The 21,755-nt window shown below is 37.9% G+C and overlaps 1 protein-coding gene across 1 annotated transcript in view; it reads right to left on the minus strand.

The window, feature by feature from the left end:
* Nucleotides 1-19,196, minus strand: part of RAB3C (RAB3C, member RAS oncogene family) — a 133,338-nt gene extending 114,142 nt beyond the window's left edge. The window contains exons 1-2 of the mRNA XM_031605461.2: nt 19,024-19,196; nt 10,848-11,075 (exon numbers count right to left, since the gene is read on the minus strand). Of these exons, the coding sequence (XP_031461321.1) occupies nt 10,848-11,075; nt 19,024-19,047 (252 nt within the window). The 5' untranslated portion in view covers nt 19,048-19,196. The remainder of the gene's footprint in view (nt 1-10,847; nt 11,076-19,023) is intronic.
* Between the last annotated feature and the right edge of the window lie 2,559 nt (nt 19,197-21,755).

Genomic DNA, 21,755 nt, shown 5'->3' on the forward strand with positions numbered 1-21,755 from the left:
GCTACTCTAACACCCCTTGCCATTATATGATCCTTTTAATATCTTTTTGCCTTGCTAGACAATTTACTTCCAGCAAAACTACAAATGGGCATAATCACATTCAGAACTTATTTGTTGCCAGATTCATCACTGTCCAATGATCAAATTGATTTCCCATTGATTGTCCTTGACTCATGCTTCTCTTATGACTTCCACCTGCCAGCAGCACTATTTTATTGCATGTAGCTAGCTAATGACACTTTTCTGGTCCCTCATTTCATTAAACTGCCTGAAGTGCTGAGACTACAGCATTCCTAGCACCTGCATGGATGGAATTGCCAAAAAGAATTTAGCCTGAAAGCAAAGAATAAAGTTTTCTTTACAGAACGGAACATATTATCAATTGAATGTGTTAATTGAAAAAAAATATTTATTCAAAAAACAAGGCACAGCTCTTTCCTTTGTTTCCTAGAATAATAATGTCAATAAGTTTCCTTCTATTTCCTTTTGTTCCTATGCTCACTACAATGCTGTTTTTCTGCACCTGTTGCTTATGAAGCACCTCCAGAGTAACTGCTAATGGCATGGTTCTGTTTCCTTCACCAGGCACATGCAAGCTCCAAATTAACTCCTTTTCATTGTATATAACATGGATGCTTAGCAGGAATTCCTTCTCTTTCCCTTTCCAGTGTACTGAGATTGTGTTTTTCTTCAGTGTTTGCTTACTGAATAGTTTTTAGTTTGTAAATTAATTTCTTATTGTTGTTCCTAAGGTGAACAATCTGCCACTATTAAAATAAATTGCAGTTCTACTACTCGCATTTGAAAATCATTACCTTAATTGTATATTTTGTTCTTCCTATCATTAACAAGTTTTATTATCACGTACCTACTGAGTATTAAGATTACTAACTAAATCTATTACTAACTAAACCTAACGCCTCTCCAAAACATATGTCTAAGTCTGACAACCTCTTCTTGCAACACAAATTATTGTCTATTCCTTACTCATTTTCTTTCTTTCTTTTTTTTTCATTACTAAACTCTCACCTTCAGGGCTTCAGGGTATTCCCTTGATTTCATCTTTTTATACAGTTAAAAAAGCCTTAAATTTTGCTGTACTATGTGGGAACTTCCACATTTCCCTCTCTGGCACTTCAGGTTCACAGCACAGGTGAAGCTGTCACATATGTGATCAAACCTACTAAAATCTAGGAAACATCGTCTTATATCACAAGTCCATCTCAGTAGTCATTGTGCATGGAAGACCAAAAGATTGTTCCAAATAAATTACATTTGAAGGAAATTGCACTTACTGTTGTTCCAGTATCTCCTGTGATGACTAGAATTAGAATATCCTTTGGAAAAAAAACATCAGAAATATGATGTTCCTGAAGACATAAAATATGAGTCCTAATTATAGACAAATATAAAATTATAACACTTTGATCTTCTAGGCAATTTTTTTTTTTTTTAGCTCAGCTCATCCTAGAAGGATTATTTGTGCTGATTAAATATAGGCTTTGCTATCACTGTGACAGACCCTTACAAGAGGTTACTTCATATTGGTTCCTGCAGAGTTGGCTTTATTGCCAAGTAAAAGTGAATGATATTCAATCTACGTGGGCCAACCATCTAACAAATGCCATACTGTCAGAAACAAAAAACTTCACGTGGCAGACTTTATTTTTTTTCTCTTTATAAGTACGTCTAAATAACCTATTAGGAAGGAAAGTAAGCATTATTTATATCTAGGCACCATCCAAATTTTAAAGAAATTGGCGTCATTAAGTTGCATTACTGACATCTTCCACCAGAATTGATGACTAAGGTAAGGCTGAATTCCTTGTGCTTTTCAAACTGCACTTAATAAATAAAGTTGTAACAACAAATTGCAGGGTTTTTTTGGGAGGAAGGGAGGGGAGAAGGGAGGCGAGAGGGGGAGAAGCGGGTAAGGAGGGGGAGAGTGGATTAAACCAGAAAGTCGTTATCTGATTATAGAAAACAATAGATTTATTCAGAAAAGATCGAAGGAGATTACTACTGTACTGCACTGAATAGAAACAGAAGTAGAAAAAGCAGCTTCTGCTCCAAAAACAAATGAAAGCAGTATCCTAGTTGGGTTTTTTTTGGCTCAACATTTCACAAGTAGAATCTGCGTGCATTGTTCCTACTAACATGTTAGCTACTATTACAGACATTATCCTGAAGTGGCACAGAGTCCTGTATGGCTCTGATTTCTTACCATGTGCACTTAAGGTTACTTCTACAATATAATGCAAATTCGCAGTGTTAAAATAAATAAATAAATAAGTAAGTAAATATTTATAAAATCACCCTCAAACTCCCTTACTCACTTCTGCCTCTCTCAATCCAGAATAACTTCAGAAAGATTTCAAGCTATCATAACCGAGCAGAGGGAAACAGCTTGCACTGAGCAGCAGAATGCAAAAGTGAGCTTTAAATACTGTTTCTACACTCCCTTTTCCATAGCATTTACATTATGGCTCCCATCCAAGACTCTAGTTCTCTGATTTCAAAAAGACAATTGTATAGCAAGAATACAACACTCCTATAATCTACAACACAAATCTTATTAAAATGCAGTGAGGCACCAATATAGGCTTGCCTTTTCCTTTTAAATTCACTACAGCTCTTCAGATGTCTTAAATGTGCCATTAAAATGCCTCAGAGAAGCTGTCAGCACAGCTGATTTCACTTTAAGAAATGCTGTCAACATTAATTCCATTTTAGAAACACTCTCTCTTGATTGGTAAAATGATAGTCTTAATAACTTGCATTTCACATTTTAAAATATACTGTCAGATTTCTCTGGATTTTGCAGACCTTCAACACTTTAAAAAGCTTCCCTTTCCCACCCCCTCCATTAGTTTAAGATTATTTTTCTGGCTTCAGTTGCTTACTGCAGTAAAACCTTTCCATCATCCTATTCTGAATTCTCAATTTGAGGGATTGACAAATCTTGCTTTTCAGAGACACAGTAATTACTCTACTGGTATGAAGTTGCTTGTGTGGGAAATGCTGGGGACGCAGATCACAATGTGAAAGGCAAAGACAGCTGAAAGAAACATTATACCAGAACTGCTTGATCACAGGTTAGAAAGAGTTGCAATTACTCTAGGTCTGTCAGGATGATTTGTTGGTGTAAATGGATGCATTTCCCTATGAAAAAAATTGCCTAAGAGGCACTACAGCAAAACGTTCTAGAAAGTGTCTTAAACTACCTCAGTTTCTCCATAAGGATCCCCATGGAAATTTCCACTTAAACAGTCAGATGAGCATTATTTGAATTTTTAATAATGTTAAACGCCACTTTTTCTTTTTCCAAACAATCTTTGCCTTTGAACGGGGATGTACCATTTTAGTGATACTGTGCCTTTCTCAGAAAATATTTGAAGTCCACCTATGATGTGCGTATATATATATATAGTATTGAGCTGTTGCAGAGACCTGATCTCTGCTGCAAGCAGAGCTATACGTCATGTTTGTTGAAGCAGGCAATAGGGGTTTTTTTCCTATAGCAAAGAGCTCTGAAGAAAAGTAAAATATTTTCACTGATATTATAGATGGTATTTCCAAAACCACTGGAATATTGAGAAAAATACTGAAAATTAATAATGTTTGCAAGACTGATTTTATCCCATTTCCTATCCAAAAATACCTGTGGCCATGAATTTACAATCACTGTGGAGTGTTGGAATGTAAAAGCAAGCTAGCTGGATCAGGCCACAGGGCTCTCTAGCCTAGTATCCTGCCAGTGGCCAAAAGCAGCTGGTTAGGAAAGAACACAGGAACATGATTTTTCTCTAAGAATTTGTGGTGTGTTTTGACATATGTAGCATTAAATGTAAGGCTAACAAACAATTTTGAATCCAAAAGAATTAGGGGGATAAAGCATGTTAAGAATGTACAAAAATATTCATAATGCCAAATTTCAGTTAGTTTTAGTAGTTAAGCAAAGTGGACATACATTAATTAGAAACTAATCTAAGACCAGTGAACACTTCTCATATAGATCAATGAAACACCCGTCCTACTGAAACAGCTATTGATCAGTTTTGATGTTGATCTAAATCAAAGGCCTGAGGCTGAAGGGCTCTGTACATTGTTAGCATTGCCTGAACCACATAATATTGCAGCAGCATAACTTTATTTGGAAATAAGAAAAATAGATGGCCTGACTCAAAGACAACCAGAAGTTCCAGTATGCATTCAACCAAGTAGTGGGATTTACAGACTAGAAGAAAAAGCAGCAGAAAGGGAAGGAGCTGAAAATAAATAAAAAAATAACCACATTGTTTATAGCTAAGCAGTAGTAAAATCATTATGACTTATTGTATAATTTAAGCAACTGAGGGGCTTTACAGGCACTGACATGACATATATATTATTGAATTTCTTTTGAAAAAGATAACAGCATGTCTTTCAATCCATCAGTAGAAGCTCTATTGCAACAACAAAAATATGTAATAGATTTTTAAATCTCTGTAAAGTAACAATTTCAGCAGTGAATGACAGGGATACTGGAGTGCTAGGATAACCTTTTTTCTGAGTTTAGAGTTTGAAACTCTCGAGACGTGATTTTTATAGAAATAGACAAAAGTAAATGTAATGTAAAAAATGGCATCCAAACAGTCAGTGGGTACTTTCCATAATTTTTAAAAATCTGCCATCACTGTCAAGTATGCAGTCTCACATACTGCAGTCCTTCACTGAAGTCCTAAGTATGCCTTGTACTGTACCTAGGTCTTTGGAACCTAAGACCAAATCCTGGCTCTGTACAATAGATACTTCAAGTAGTGGTAAAAGACGCAGATATTTTATAAGGGATACATCCATACTTCACATACAGAATAGGCTCAGTATTCTGGATATAATACAATAGGGCAGTAATTCTTACATAGTTTCACAGAGTTCTGTCATGACTTTTCCAGTAAAGGATTGCAATGTCACATCTGTTTCTGCTTTTGCGGAGTTATTTGCAAAGAACAAATAAAAGAAATCACGTTTAGTATCTTTAACTGTTTCTGAATTTTTACCACACTTAAAGTGCTTTCTACAATGGGCTCTTGACCCCATTCTCATTGAAATTCAGTGAGTTGCTTTCTCTCTCATCATATCTTATTGCATGAACACTGTATGTAGTCAAACTTCAAATAGCCATACCATCTTTTCAATCTCTTACTATACTTTCTTTTGCTGTGATGATCTTATAATTATGTATTATATAGATTATATAAACTACTAGCATCTGCTAATATTTAGAGAAAAGTCTAGCTGTCTTGCTAGCAGCTTTCTTTTTCTGTCAAATATCTCCACTAGAAAATCCTTCCCATGTGCTCATTCTTACTCTACTGCCTGACTCCAAGCACTTCTGTCATTTTTTTCTTGGCTTTTTATCTAAAACAGTGGGAATCTAAGCTGACTCAGATCCTTTGGTACAACTTCAATATAAGGAGAATAGGTGCAATAAAAAGAATAGAGAATAAAGAGTAAATATTAAGAACACTGAGCATCTTTGAATAAATCAAAACTTAGACGTTCTGGAAGTAACTGAGGTGCTCAAGCTGTATAAAACTCCTCAAAGTTATCTGACTGAGATCTTAACACAGTAGTTGTCTGTACAGCTACAAAAATATAGAGGGCTTTCCTTGGCTGTGTGAATCCTTAAACACCAGGTGTTTAAAAATTACTACAACAACAAAAGAAAAATAATAATTAATGAATTGCAGTTTTTCAGAGAAATAAAGTATACCAAATATGACTTGCAGAGAAATTGAAAGATTCTTGATAAAATTGTAGTAAGCACTGCATGAAAAAATACAGCAGCATGAAAAAGGATCCTATTGTGAAACTTTCAGATAAATACTTTTTATGTCTCTTCAAAGATATACACAAAGGAGAGGAAGGGGAATATTTCAGGATATCATTCACCTGTTGGAGTCCAGTTTAAACCATGACAAAAGTTGTGCAACATTCCAGCTTGTATCAGTTAACAGGGGAGGTCCAGAAAGTGTTTTTCTTCTGGTCATCACAATCATGCTCCTAATAAACAAACTTTGCCTAGGAAGGGTTCCCTGTGAGCCTCCTTGCAGACAAGCATTTGTGAACAATTTGCATTACTTACCATAACTGTCAGCCAGCCTAACCCAATGTTGGCCAGAGCTGCTGCCCTTTTCAGGTGTGCCTTGAGCAGTAAATTAATTTGTGCAGGGAGCATTTCTAGGCCATGGAATTTGTCTATACTGTGAAACGGTCAGCATGCTTTATGGCATGACTTTGGCCCAAGCTTGCTAGCACTCTGCCAAACAGATCCTGGGCAAGGTTCAGAAGTTAGCAGAGGCCAGAGACCATACCATACAAAGTCTGGATGTAGCCATCCTCTTTCAGAGACTAAAAGAATTACAACATATGGACAAAAACTGTTCCATGCCAGCTAAACTCAGTGCCAAAAGATAAATCTTGGTATGTTTAATTTACTGCTACACACAGATCCTGAGAAATCCCAAATCCCAGCAGTTCTCAGCTTTCCATATTGATTTATTCAAATCATTTACTGCTTGACTAGATACACATTTGATTTTCATTCTGAAAGGGCAAAATCTTTATTTTAACATTTTTATTTTTATTTTTAACATTGTGTTTCCTATTCTCATTTAAAAGTGTGTATTCTACGCAGCAGAAATGCTGTCACCAGCACCAGAGAAAGGAATTAGGAAATCATAGAATCATAGAATGGCTTGGGTTGGAAAGGACCTCAGGGATCATCAAGTTCCTACCCCCATTCCATAGGCAGGGTTGCAAACTGCTAGGTGAAGTACTAGATCAGATTGCCCAGGGTCCCATCCAATCTGGCCTTAAACACCTACGGGGACAGTACTTACAGTAAACTCTGATATAAAATAAACTTTGATATATTTTTCAAATAAACTTTGATGGGGGCTATCATACCAAGTCAGATGTGACAAAATCAGGCTGAAATTCCTGTGATGAATTCACTTGCTATATTCATTCTTGTCTATCTCTACACTCTAGTCTCAACACTGAAACACATTTTTGTAGGTTCATTTTTCACCACCTTTCTTCTAAACCAATCTATCCAGTGACTACTGAATTTACACTGTAGCCTGTGTCACTTTTGTTTCTGGAGTAGTGAACTGCCTCCACACTTCCAAGGTACTGTAGTAATCTCCTTTAGGACTCTAACATCAAGGAAATTTTCATTCATGGTCCTGTTTCCAGAGACTACCTTGACACAGAAAAGAAATTATTCTCTTTTTAACTGAACACCTTTTTATTGTTAGAGAACTGTTAGGGAGCTTTTCAAGCAAAAAAAAAAAAAAAAATGTGCCTAATGTTTATTGACTTTTTTGCATAACTGTAAGTTAATTACTGAATTATGTTTTGCTTTCCTCATTCCTCTTATAGTCCTCGCTTAGTCCTTATGCCCTATAAGTACAAAATTGATGTGGCAGTTGAAGACAGCAAGATTTTAGTTATCAAATGAAACATCACACAAAACTCTAGAAAGGGTATGCTGACACAAGCAGCTCTCACACCATTTCCTCTGGGAGGATATCTTTTATCTGTATACGATCACTGCATATCGTCCATAAAAGTCCTAGGGGAAAGCAAAAGAAAATGTAGGGTTCTTGTTTGATGTTTTCACTGAGATGCTGCAACTTGAGGGGAACAGTGTGAATACTGCAGTAAGAATGTAGTTAGAAAAATTTCATAATATGCAGATCAGAGAGGGAAAGCTTGATACCAGATTCCTCAAACAAAATTGGTACTGAAATCAGTTTGAAATTAAAGATCTCTGCCTAAGTACATTTTAAAGAGCAGTTAAAGGTGTGGCATAGACATCACACAATCACACAGTCAAGAGATCATTGAGTCTAAATGCCCTGCTAAAGCAGATACCCTACAGTAGGTCACGCACGTAGGCATCCAGCTGATGCCTTGAAGAGTAGAGTATCTTGAAGGATACTCTACTCCACAACCTTTCTGGGCAGCCTGTTCCAATGCTCTGTCACCCTTACCATAAAGTTCTTGTGCATGTTAGTATGGAACTTCCTCTGACCAAGTTTTAGGCCACTACTGCTTGTCGTATCGCAGCACACCACTGAGAAGTGCCTGGTCTTATCTGTTTGCCTCCCAGATCTCTTTAAATATTTATGAACATTTATTAGATCCACTCTGATCTGATCAGTTCTGATATCATTGAGTATGCTTTAAGTTGCACTTCATTTCCAGTTTCTTCTATGTAAATCTGTGAGATTTTTCAGAATGCTTTATTTCATACTTACTTAAAACTGTTTATCACATGATGTTCCCAAATACTTTGTCACTGATTTTGAAGGAAGTATGACAAATTAATGTATATTTCTATTCAGAATTAACATTAAATCACACTGACTCTATCAGTTTTATATTTTATGTAATATAAATGGTCTTTCATAATTGTAGTTTGAAATGCAAATAGATACTGCAGAACTGCTCATTTTGGAAATGCATTTGCATAAACAAAAAATTAATAAATGTTAAAATAGAAAGGTGTTACTTATGCGAATATTGTATGTAAATAATAATGCAGCCGTTGATACAATTTATGAGATGGGGTGATAGTGCTCTATTTCACATTTTGTGTACTGCAACAGCTTTCTGAGATACTTAGTTGATTCTGTCTAAGGTTCTATTCTGTGCTGGATTTACACTGCCGAGCCTAACTGCAACACAATATTCTAATATTTCATCTAAAAAGTGCAATAGTGTGCTGTTACAGTTTCAGTTCATTTGGCAATGACAAGGGTTTTTAAGAACTAGCATTAAAATCTTAATGGGGGAAAAAAAAAAAAGCAAAACAAACAAGCAAACAAAACTCATGAGGCAGTTCTGGCTGGGGAAAAAAAAAAGCTTTTGCTTTAAGGCATGATACAGAGTCTTGTTCCTAGCCCTACATCCTGATAAGTGCCTTCAGGAAGATCTTTTTCATTATCTCTGTCTCTGCTCCCTCTTCTCTGTGGGATACAAGAAACTTGTGTTCACTCAGACATTTCACTTGCAAGTGTTTTTAGGCAAGGATTCTCCTGTACTGTTTTGTCACTGCAGAACAAAGGGGGTCATTCTCAAAGCAGTCCATATGGTGTTGCTGACATACAAAGACCAACAAAATGTTCATTTGGCTAGAACTGAAAGTTTATTCCAGCTGGCAAAAATACAGCTGCTATATCCTCTCTATGCCATGGATGGCCCTGAATACATTTAATTAATAGACTGCTTTGAGCCAAGCATATATTTGTAGTCGGGCGTGGAGAGACATTATGAGAAATGTACTGATGTCAAACTAATCATATTAATATAAAATTATAAACGGATGTTGCTGACTTAGCTTGGAGATACATGAACAATAAAATCAATCGTAAAGGCTACTTGGTGATTAAAACAAGGACTGTGTGAAGACAATAATGTGAACACAGTTTTATTGCTATCTTATCAAAAAATAAGGTAATGACAGTGAGAATTACCTTGTGATCATCAACACTGAAGTGAAAGAACACATGATGCATAGTAACCTAGTGTGCTGCAAAATCTCTTACGCTCCTGATAACACTAAGTATTAAGCTTAGAAAGGTAGAGAAGTTGAGAGGAAAAGAGCCTGTGTTCCTGTAACCAGAGGGCATAGACCAACAAATGATTTGAGATAAGAATGGCCTGTAGCTTTGTTAAGATGAATGAGATAAAGCCTAGGAAAGGAGCAAATTCACCTTTGGCGTTACCTTGATGATCACAGTCTTCACATAAAAAAATGAGATTGCTGGGAAACTATTCCATATTAAAAACAAATTCACTTTGTCTGCCATTTAAAACATGTTAGATGACATAGTCATGTTTGATCCAAACCTTCTCCAGATTAATGGCTTTTACCATTAAATATATATTTTTAAATTACTTGTATTCATGCACAGAAAAAGGATATTTTGGTTAATCAGGCTATTACAAATATCTTACAAAGAAAATGCTGAAAATCTTCAGGCACCCAAGGAAGATGGCACAAACCTGAAGCTTTAACTGCAGCTCCCACATTGTTAAAACCTCTGCTAACATCTCTCTAGCTGAGTATTCCCCTGCCACTCAAAAATTAGGATATGTAAGCATCACTAGCTGCTGCATGAGTAGATTTTTGTTCTCTCTTCCTGTTCAAGAGGATAGTTTGCAGAAAAGAACACCTATTCCGTAGCACCACTTTTTCCTCATTTAAGAATTTTTATAGCATCTTTGAAATGTAGGAAAAAGTAGAAGATGGAAAAGGTTTCAGGTGATTTGGTTGACAAGCTTAGCTGACATAGCAAAAAATTACACTTTCTGTTACGCATCTACTACCATTTCTCCTAAATTATTATTATCATTAATTATAATAATTATTATAAATTATTGTTTATATAGTAAATATATAAACTTTATATAAATATATAGGGGAACAAGAAAACAAAAAAGGTCCTAACTGGCACTTTGAAATTCTTTGTAATAATATATATAACTTTCAATAGACTATATATTGCACCTGGCTGCACAGATTATAAATATATGTCATCCTGTGCTATTTCTTAAAGGAATTTAAGTCAGAATATATACTACGCTGAATTTTAATGCCTTAAATGTTTTATTTTATGTTCTAGGGTTGAAGACAGCAAAATGATGTAGGAAAGCATTTCTTTTTCATTACTCTGCTATATATACAGCTAATATATAGACTATAACATTCAGTGGCAACCCACAGTAGTTTAAATGCTATCTATCAAACTTCTATAGCTTGCTTAGTTAATAGAATTATTATCTTGGCTTACCCATATCTGTAGCTTAATTCTTTTTTCATTTTTGAAAACTGTTTTTACTTTGAAATCGATCCCAACTGTGCTCACAAATGCAGAAGTAAAGGAATCATCAGCATATCGGAACAGAAAGGAGGTTTTCCCAACACTGCTGTTGCCAATGATGAGCAGTTTGAACATGTAATCAAAGTTCTGGTCAGATGTATCTTTCTGGCCATATCTGGAATCTTGAGCAGATGCCATCTGTAATTCAGAATAAAAAGAAATAGTTTATTGTCTTTCGAGTCACATAAACCACGAAAATTCTAGATTTTATTGGAATTTTTGGTAACAGGCATATAGAGCTAAGAAATTCACAGACGTTTAAGACACTTCTAAGATTCTTGTATTCATGATAATAGTTGAAAAAGAGGACTTATCAAAGCTAAACATCACTATAATGAAAAAAAGATCCTTCTAGAAGTCCAGCTCTTGATAATGGTTATGACCTACATTCAGAAAATGTAAAGAATGAAATAAATTGTGAAAATACAGACAAAGATGCTTCTCTTCACATTCACAAGGAATAAATAAGAGATGATAGGTAACTTATTGCAGAGGAGGTACAATTCCAAACTAAAACTTAGAATCATTAATACGTGATACAATTCTTGAATAATTTATGTTACTATAAATATTCTACCATAATTTCTTAATGCCTACCATGTTTTGTATATATTCGCCATTAGTAGCTTTCCATGAAACAGTGAGTTAGTATATACCTCTGAAATAAGGTCTTGATATTTTTCAGTTCTCGTATCTTGTATAGTTTTGGAATGGGAATAAATGACAGCTGATAATGTCTTCATATTTGCATCCTTAAAACAAGAGTTCTAACTCATGTAAAACATCAGATTACAAAAACTGAATAAACTGAATACACTGAATATCAAATTCATTTTGCTTAGAGGCTTCAAAGATAACAGGTTTCATAATACATTATATGCCCTACTTTCAGAAGGGTTGCAGAGGTTAATTTGAAAACTGAGACAAAATCTTACCTGTGATGATTAAAAAGCAGATGGCAAAACAAAAACTTAAAACTAGATGTTTTTCACTTTATGCACATGCTAAGAAAAATCTCAAGAACTTTGGAACCTGGCAGTATTTTAAATTCTTGCACTTGGGCAATGATAACGGTAATACATTTGCACACCAATTTCAGACAGCAAGACCAACAGCCCATTCTAACATAAAGGTATTCAGAAAAGCAGCTTGTGTCAAAGCTTTCTAAATTAGACATCTCAGAGTGCATTCAGGCAGTCTAAGAAGACAGCTGGAACTGAGACCTTGCAGAAGGATGAAGGGTGTACACTAACTCAGTGAATTTCTCTCAAAATTTCAATCACTGCATAAATCTTCTGAGCCAATTTTTTGTCTTCTAATACAAATAACACTATGCTAGCTTCTCTGGGCACATGGAGAGTCATACAGTAGTGGGGACAAAAAGTTATGAAGGAGAAAATGGAAGTATCAAGCTTTCAATGGAAAATGCAGTATAATATTTATATTTCATAAATAATGCATTAGGGACTGTTTGATTACAGAATTATCCTTTTTATTTGGTAATAACTAAAGTTCTTGACTAAATCTGGTCTCAGTTACTCCCATCTTTGCATCCTGAGTGCTTGCATTAGCTTTAATATTTATTCACTTCTTTCTCAAACATGCAACATTTTAGAATGAAAAAGTACAAATTAACAGGTGTGAATATCACTAATATTTCACCTTTCATATTTCTACAGTGAAATACAGAAACAAATCTTCTCCACTCTCACCACTCTCCCCTATTCTAAAACCATGTGGGTATTTTGCTTGGAACATGTGCAAAAGAAAATTATATTGTGTTTACGCTAGTCTAATCTCAGCAGGCTATCAAATACTAAAGCGCTAATGTACTGCACAACTTACAACAAGAGGAAGTCAATAAAATTCTCCAAACCAAAGGCTGTGCAGTAGCTGGGCATGTCTGTGAGTAGCCCTTATGCTTTTGCAAACAGCCTGTTCTGCTGTTCTTTGGTCTCTCTTCCACAATCTAGCAGCTGAAACCATAAATTACCACTTCTAGAATGAAGAACAAGCATTTTCTTTCTTGATGTTTTCTCCTGAGAAGACTCCCGTGTAGCTTCTTCAGCTTGCCTCTTGACAAAGCCTGCTGGTCTCCACCAGCCTTATATTCAGCTTGCTGGACCCCATGTACGTTACATTTAATCCTTAAGAACTTCAAAAAGTTGTGATTCAGTGAGCAGAGCAATCAAGAGGCCTAGTTTCTAATAATAGTGCTTGTAATAGTCTCACTCAAGCTTGCACTTTGTGTTGCCTTCTTAGGTAAGAACATTTCTTTTCAACGCTTTTAAACAATGTTCCTCTAAGTTAATGTTTATGTGGATTACCCATGCAGTAGTTTTCTTAAATGTTCTTAACAAAATTAAAGAATAAAGCTCAGCAACTTCACTATGCCTTGAACTTATGGATTCATTACTTGCAGTGCTATATGTAGAATTAAGAGCAAGTTGAACACAGAATCTCAGCAAACTTTTATTTCAGTATTTCTGCCTATTATATATAGCCGAAACTATAAGAGAAAGGCAAGAAAAAGGACTTATTTCTCCACTTTCCATCTAGGCAATCATGAGGAGGTTAGTGAGTTACTGATAACAGTTCAGATTGTTTGGAGAGATCAACTTCAGCAAAGAGAAACAGTCTTCTGAGAATACCACAAGAGAGTGATCCCTTCCTGTTTCCAAAACTCAGATGAGTTTTAGAATAGTACTGTTGCCTGCACTAGCCTGAAGAAACATCAAATTCAGCAGCTGGTGTCATTACTTCCCAAAGCTCATTCATTTCATAACAAGCTTCAAAGTGTGCACCAGGCTCCCACTCTAAATGATACTGTAGAGGTGTCTCTATTTTTCTGCTAACTAGAAGAGAAACCTAGATGCTTGATCTTGCAGGGATTTGTGCATGCTCTTGCAGTGTTTCTGTTTCTTAAGTGCAAACTGCTTGTTTCAAGCATGGACTGCACTGTAGCCCAGTTGTAGAGAAAACAATACTGCACTTTTAACACGATTTGTGTCAACAATGGAGGCATTTAACAAAGAAATGTGAAAAATCTGTTACGGATCCTTCCTCTGGAAAAAATGCTGAAAATAAGTAGCAGAACAGCCATACTCAAGCATGTTAATTAAATACTACACATATTGACAGGAACCAGATAAACATGCCAAATTTGCTAGTGCTGTAATCTTCTGCTTCCAAGAAAACAAAAACTTTACTTTTATTTTGACAAAGTTCTCTCCTCAGATGATTAAATGGCTACATTAAACATGCAGCACATTCATTAAAACACACTGAATTTTCTCTCCAATTAAAATTTGTCTGTATTTAGTAACATTAAAAAGAAGATGCACAAAGCTGTTTCCATTAGCTCATTTCATGCACCATTTTTTTTAACAGCATGACGGCCCCTGCAGATCCTCACAATCACTAGGATTTCAGGAGAAAAAAAAAAAAAGCAGTCTTGGGCTAACTCCTGAAGGACTCAAGACAAACCTGAGAGCCCAGACCTGGCCCACAGGGCCAAGAAAACAAATCTGAAAAGGTCTTCATGATAATGCTAAAGCACTTTGCTGTGTTTCTTTCTATGGCCTTAGAGGACCTTTTTCTTTGATAGAATTAATTTGAACAGCTTTCTCACTTAAGCAGGGCAAGGTGCCATGACATTCCTGGCCTAGACATCACTTCAGTTTGAACTTATACATCAACCATATTCTGGATGTCTATGCAGACTGAATTGCTCTTGGAAGAGAGAATGTAAAAAGAAAAGCTGTGATTGAAAATACTAAGGTTCATTCTTTTGCGTATGCCACAGCTACTTTCTATCCTGTTAAAAATTATAACAACAGGTATATTTTAAAGGAAAAGATTAAGAGTAAGCCTGGAGAAAATGTTCTCTCTCTACTTACAGTAAGAATAGATGGACATGATTGGATAAATTTTAATTGTTTCAAAGAGTAGGATTTTTTTCCATATATTGTGTAGAAATACATACATTTATATTGCTTTCAAAAAAGACTAGCTATGTTAGCAAAAAGACAACTCTCTGCACAGGCAGCTTTTTGTGAGATGGATCCTCCTTTTTGTCAAATATTACTAATCAAGATATCCAGGTGAAATGGAAACAATGAAATGGATTGAATTGAAACAATGAATGGAAACAAGTGGAAAATTCAGTATTTGTAATTCCTGAGATAGAATGTAGGATGCCCCACAAGTGAGCAGCTTGAATCTGCAGATCAAAGTTCATCATCAGTGTAGTTAGGATATTATCAAGATCCTTATATGGAAGAACATTTCATTTATTCTATGACTGTATGGCTTACTCATGAAGAAAAGAATGATTTCATACGTAAACTGCCAGATGAATAATCTGGGGATTGAGTTTTGTCTCTGACTTTTTCCAAGATATACTCTGACTCTCATTTTCCTTTTTTTCCTCATGTCTTCAGCAAGATGCTCAATCTCTCTTACTTTAGTGCTCTCTCAACAGTTAAATGACTATCCACAGATGCAGGCCACAATCCTCAAAAAGCTTTGCAGATCACTCTTATCATCTCATTTTTAACAGAGTTCAGTGGACAATCATTTATTTGGAATTATGGATCACTGACCATCTGCAGCATACAGCTTGTCAAACAAGTTAATTTGTAGCATCAGGAGAAACATATCTACTTCAAGGTATTAGGAATTTGTATTCATGAATATTTGTAAGCATATCATTCCATTTGAAAAGTATTGTTAGAGATGTTTTACTATAGTAGACATAATGAAATGCCAAGTTGGAGAATTTGAGGAGATACAGACAGGAGAGAATCTAAAACAAGCTCAACTTACTTTGTATCAGCAGAAGTAGCATGAATATGGCCACAGTGCTGGCTACTGCCCAGGACAGCAGCATGCAAGGAACAATAAAGAACAGTTCTGGAAAAGCTTTAGCACATGATTTCTAATGATCTGCTTATGGTGAACTAAGCATTACTTCTCAGCCATTTTTCATTAACCTTTCTCCTGTGAGTGAAATCTAAGAGTAAAACATGCACAGATAGTAACCTTGAGTAAACATTAGGTAGTGAAAACTATTCAGGCAGACGTAGACACTGGACATTGAGAAGAATTGAGTGTACACTAGACCTGCGTACCTTTGAGTTGCATTAGAAAATACGGAACCAGCAAATAAGTGACTTTAAACAGAAGTAGTGGCAGAAAATGACTCCAAATGATTAATTAACAAAAAGGTAAGTATGACTTGTTCTGTGGACTCATTGGTTTCTCCAGTTCTTCTAATATTGACCAAGAATGACAAATCTAATAATTTTACTCATTGACAGAAGATGCATTGCCATACTAAATTCTGTGTCTAAAGGATCTGATTTGGCTTTTTTTTTTTTTTCATCATAATTGTACAAACTCTTAAGTATCTGGAAAGATTCTTTTTACTTGCTCTTGCTGTTCTACATTGTGTTTGCATGTGTCTGTAATAAACCATTATGTCTGAGCATAACCATTGTCAGTGACAACAGGACGTGAAATGCTCTGAAAAAAAAATGTTCTCATTTGTTCTCTGACAAAGCATGAGAAATGCTTATATTGTCTTCATAGATTGTTTCCTTTTCCATACTTTTATCTCACCTCTATGGCATTAGTGATCTTTGAAATTATTTGCCTAAGAGAATTGCAAAACTAGTCACAAACTCTGATCCAGATCCAGCTATCTCTAGATGATGACAATAGCCAGTTTTTATGCTGGCTCTTTCTCTGGAAGGACAGTTTGAGCTGCCTTTCTGGTAAGTTTTGGCTCTTCTTGTCTTCTTGAGAAATGTCATGAGCCAGAGTTTCAAACAAGGAATTCATAAATACCAAAAAGACAGTCTTAATGCACAGGCCCTTTTTCTTATCCTCTTACAATGTTTAACTTCTTGGTTATCTTTTAAATTATTTTTTGATGGAAATGGAAAAAACAAAACAAAACAAAACCAGTGCTTACACATTCTTCTGACTTCTTTTTGTCCTGATCAAAAGACACATACTTAATCACTTTTTTTGTTGCTCTATGGTTCAGAGAGATGTTAGCTCTAGAATGGACTGTTCCACAACACTTTTATGTACAAAGAAGCAACAGTATTTGTTTCTTGGAAATCAGGCAATTAGTCCAACCAGTTCTAAGCCACATTTGAACAAGAAGGCTGGAAAAATAAAAGATTCTTAGGAGAAAAGTCCATAATAGAATATTGTTTTACTTGAATCTCTAATAAGAATAGTAGGTAAGTACACATGGAATGGTGTAAGTAGAAGAAAAAAATGTAGAGAAACCACAAGGCAAAATCAAACTTCATCTGCCAGACTACATTTTCACACAATTATCATTTTGGATCATATCTGTTTATAAACAGACATTGTTTGACCATTTCTCTAGCTTTGAAAAACTGGAATTTAAAGTGGTTTGTGGTTTTTTTTTTAGTGTTCACTGTCTGTTTATGCTGAGGCTCTGCTATCTACTTTTATTCACTTTTGTTAAAAAATAATTCAATTTATACTGATAACTAGATATAAAAAATAAGCAGCAGTTCTCTGATATATGGCGGTTAAATATGTATTCAAATATGGACTTTATTCTCCCCAAATTTTATTTTAATATTGAACAACAATTCTGTTTTTTCAAATATTTATCAGTGCCAGTGACCCATCAAATGTCAAATGCAAGAGTGACCAATCTGTATTCTTCATCAGAAAAATCTGCTTTTAATGAAATGCTCTTCAAAGCCAATACATGCTAAATATGACTTTGATATTTCAAAAGACACATGTAAATAAATGTCAAATTCCACATAAATATTCCTAACACATGCACACAGCATGCAGAACTAGGCAGTTTAAACAGCAGACTAATTATTCTGTTCTCCAATCAGAAAACTGAAAAACATTCTTAGTGAAGACTGGTTTATTTGGAGTGCACCTGTTTGACTGAAATATTTCAGCATATGACATCCAAGCAAAATGTTTATGAAATTATCATCCTCTGTCCAAAGTCAAAGAAACCCAACGCCACTTCAGTGTAACTTAAGATTTCAGATTGTTTTCTGAGCAAGCATATTAAAGTGAATGCAGTTCAAGCTGGTATTACAGACAGCAGATATCCAGCGTGAAAAATATTTGCTAACAGAGCTGCAGTTCAGAACTTAAATCACCACTGACTTCAGAAGTGTTCTTTGCATTGTACAGAATCAGCAAGATTGATTGCTACCAGTTCACCAGAAACGTGACCAATCTTCTATTAGAAAGCAGTCATGTGTTTGAGTATACAGTCTAGGGGCCCACAGCTCCCACAAGAGATCATAAAAGGGGTCATAAGAAATAATTAATATACAGCAAACTGCACAGCACAAATTTTTAAACAACTATCGAGATACTGCTTTAAATTGTGCAGTGTTACTTGTGTCTGCATGTACATCATTTGTTTCTGACATACTAAGGGGCATGATATCCTTTCATATGTGAAATGGTTGAAAAGAGGCCACCTCCTCACTGCTCCAAGCTCAATGAGTTGACTATCCCTGCTGGAGATGGATGGCAGCTCCTTGCGCAAACAAACAGGTGGAGACAACTCGACAACTTCCTGCACGCCCAGACACCAATTCCGCACACCATCCCTTGAAAACTTACCCTCGTCTGCTCCCAGGGGCCTGCAATCAGAGCTCAAAGGGCATTAACGGTACCTGCAGGGCACCACTTGGTTCACCCCTGAAGATCTGAACCCCACAAGAGGGACTGCACTGCCAGCTTTCCTGCTCGGGCAGCCTGGGGCACCGAGCTGTGCGCAGGACAGGGCACACAGAGCCCCACAGCCGGGGCTGCCCACCTGCCGGGCAGGGTCACGGCCGGGGGACCTTCGCCCACCGGGCCCCGCACTCGCCACGCCCGACCCAGTGAGCCGCCGCCGCCGCTGCTGCCGAGCGCCGTGCCAGGCAGCCGACGGCGAGCCCAGCCCGGCGGCTCTACAGTTCCTCCTTAGGTCTCCTCCCGCCCCGTCCCGCCGCCGCCCGCCTCCCGGCCTCGCCGCACCCGCCGCCTCCTCGCCCCCGGCCCGGGCACCGACCTGCATGGGCGCTTCGTGCCTCATCGCCGGGCGCGGCCGCCGCTCGCCCCGCTGTCGCTCGCCGCCCGCTGCCCACCCGGACTCTGCCGGCAAACCCGCCTCGCGATCAGCACCGGAGCTGTCCGCGCTCCGCCCACGGCACCGCCCCTCCCTCCCGTGCGCCCCAGGGACATGTAGTCCCCGCCGCGCGCCGCTCCTTTCCCCGGCGGCGGCTGAGGACTACAGCTCCCGGCATGCTCCGCGCCCAGCGTCCTGCCGCGGAGGCCGGCGCGAGGGGTGGCGGCGCAACCCGCGCGGTTCTTTGCGAATTAATAGCGGTGGGGGAGACCCTCGGGCTGGGCCTGGAGCCCGAGGGGCACGCGGAGGCGGGGAGCCGGGACGAGAAGAGGGGGCGAGGGGCGCCGGGCCGGGAGGCGGCGGCGGCCTGCAGGGGTCGCCCCACTTCCGTGCAGCGGGGGGCTTCCGCTTCGCCGTCCCGGCCCCTCCGTCTGCCGGGGCCTCGCTGCGGTGCGCCGGCAGCGCGGGGTCCCGACCCGCTGTTCGCGCCGCGGCGCCGCGCTGCGGGCCCCTCGCTCGCAGTGATGCCGCACTGCTCCCCCGGCGGCGCGGTGCTGTGTGTACAGCAGCCCCTGGGCTTCCTCCCCGTAGCTCTCGGCCACGTTCTGCTCTCTGTGTCCCTTCACTGTGTCCTTGCTTTGCTCTTTGCTGGGCTTTGGAAAATGGTGGTGCTGCTGCACAGTAGAAGCAGCCCGGCTCTGAAATGGCGGCCCAGCGTTGGGTGGTGGCTTGTGCTACTGGCAGCAGTAATGGGGCTGTCAGATAGGAGTACCGCGCCTTCAGATATAAAGCAGCTGTCAGATATAAAGCAGCTCACCTTCCACACGTGTTCCCAGGCTTTGTTTTCCAAGAAGTTGCTTTAAGCATATTTGTCAGCAATTTTCCCATAACAGTCTTCTGCTGAGTCCTTCGTTATGATGGGCCCAGACTATACAGCTTCCAAGCAGGTAGGAAAATGTATGATTGGTTTTGGAACCACATTTAAGATTTGACATCATCTTCCTTACTAAAGCACTGAAGATAAAGCATTGCTGTGTTCAGCAAAAATGAGCAGCTCCAGGGACATTTGCCAGAGCTTGCGCATTATCAGGGAGAGCAGAAGGGAAGTGGTTTGCGGAAACAAGTCTGTCCTCTGAAGTACCCCTTTCTGTGTATGTGGTGCATGTAGCATAAAGCACAACGCCTATAGGAGCTATGACCTAGGCAAACTCTATGAAGGAGACATGAATATGGATTTAAGTGTCTACCAAAAGTAGTTTCAAAATTGATGTTTTTTACCATCACTGAAAGGTATTTAAAACTATATCAGTATAACATAAAAACAGGAATTAAGTGGTGTTGATTTTTATTCGAAAACCTGATGTGTGCCATCATGTATGCTTTCAGCTGTTTCTTCTTTTCTGAACAAAACTATCTTCGACATTACTCTTTCTGACACTGTGGTCATGCAGACATCATGAATTTGCTCAATCCTTACATTTTAAATCGTATCTCTCTGTATGCCTTAATGGTTGAATTTTTATGCTTGAGATTTATTGTCTTTATCAAGTTGAAAAAGAAATTACTGAATAATATTTCTCTCTGAAAACAGAGCACATTATATTTATTAGCATTTGCAATTAGGGAAAAAAAGAAACATTCCCCAGAATGTGTTGGTCTAGAGTTTTCTTTTAAAAACTACAATATGCAATCTTGAATATAATAAACTATAGCTTTACATAAAACAGTTCTCATTTTGGAATGGTACTTTAAATCTTAGCTGAATAGATTTTTGAAGCAATAGATTCAAGCATTCAATGAAGCTTCAGACTATAAAATTTGGAAAGCATACCCTGAATTTATTATTCTATCTGTATTATTCTATATTTATTTATCTTCTACTTTGTAAGTAGAAAGATACTGCAGATTCTGTATTAGAAATTATAAGACTTACATGGTGATGGATTCCCAAATTTATCCCAAAACAATGATCTTCAACATCTATTATTATATTGGCATTTATCTTAGCATTGAACTCCCCAAGGAATCTCGCATTTATGATTTCAATGCAGGGAACTATCAATAAAACATAAAGCAGGATTCTTTTTCTGATTTTGTATGTCTTTCTTTAAACTATAAAGTTACTATTTTTTAATGACAACTAGTAACATTAAGGCAAGCAGTGTCTCTGCATAAACAATACTCTTCTTATTCCCTGTTTAGTTTTTAAAGGCATTAAAATTTAAGTAATGCTGAAATATTCCTTCAGGTGTTTGCAGAGATGTTACACCCACCCCACCCCCCCACTATTTTCTAGCAGTACCTGTGTGACCAGAATTATATAATTTCATGCTAGACAACTCACATTGCTCTTCTATCCCAGTCCAATTATATGCTCTGACAGTACTTCACAAAGCACTGTTTTCATGGGGCTAGAGTTTCTGCTGATTACTAAGCAGAATTGTAGAATATCCCCAGTTGGAAGGGACCCACAAGTACCTCTGAGCCCAACTCAGGCTCCACACAGCACCACCCAAAATCCAAAGCCCACGTCTGAGAGCGCTGTCCAAATGCTCCTTCAACTCCGGCAGCTCGGGGCTGCGACCGTCGCCCTGTGCAGCCCGTTCCAGGGGCCGACCGCCCTCTGGTGCAGACCCTGTCCCCAGCCCGCAGCTGCCCCTCCCCTGGCACAGCTC

This window comes from Phasianus colchicus, chromosome Z, assembly GCF_987193195.1.
Source record: "Phasianus colchicus chromosome Z, bPhaCol1.hap1.1, whole genome shotgun sequence".
Classification (NCBI taxonomy): Eukaryota; Metazoa; Chordata; class Aves; order Galliformes; family Phasianidae; genus Phasianus; species Phasianus colchicus.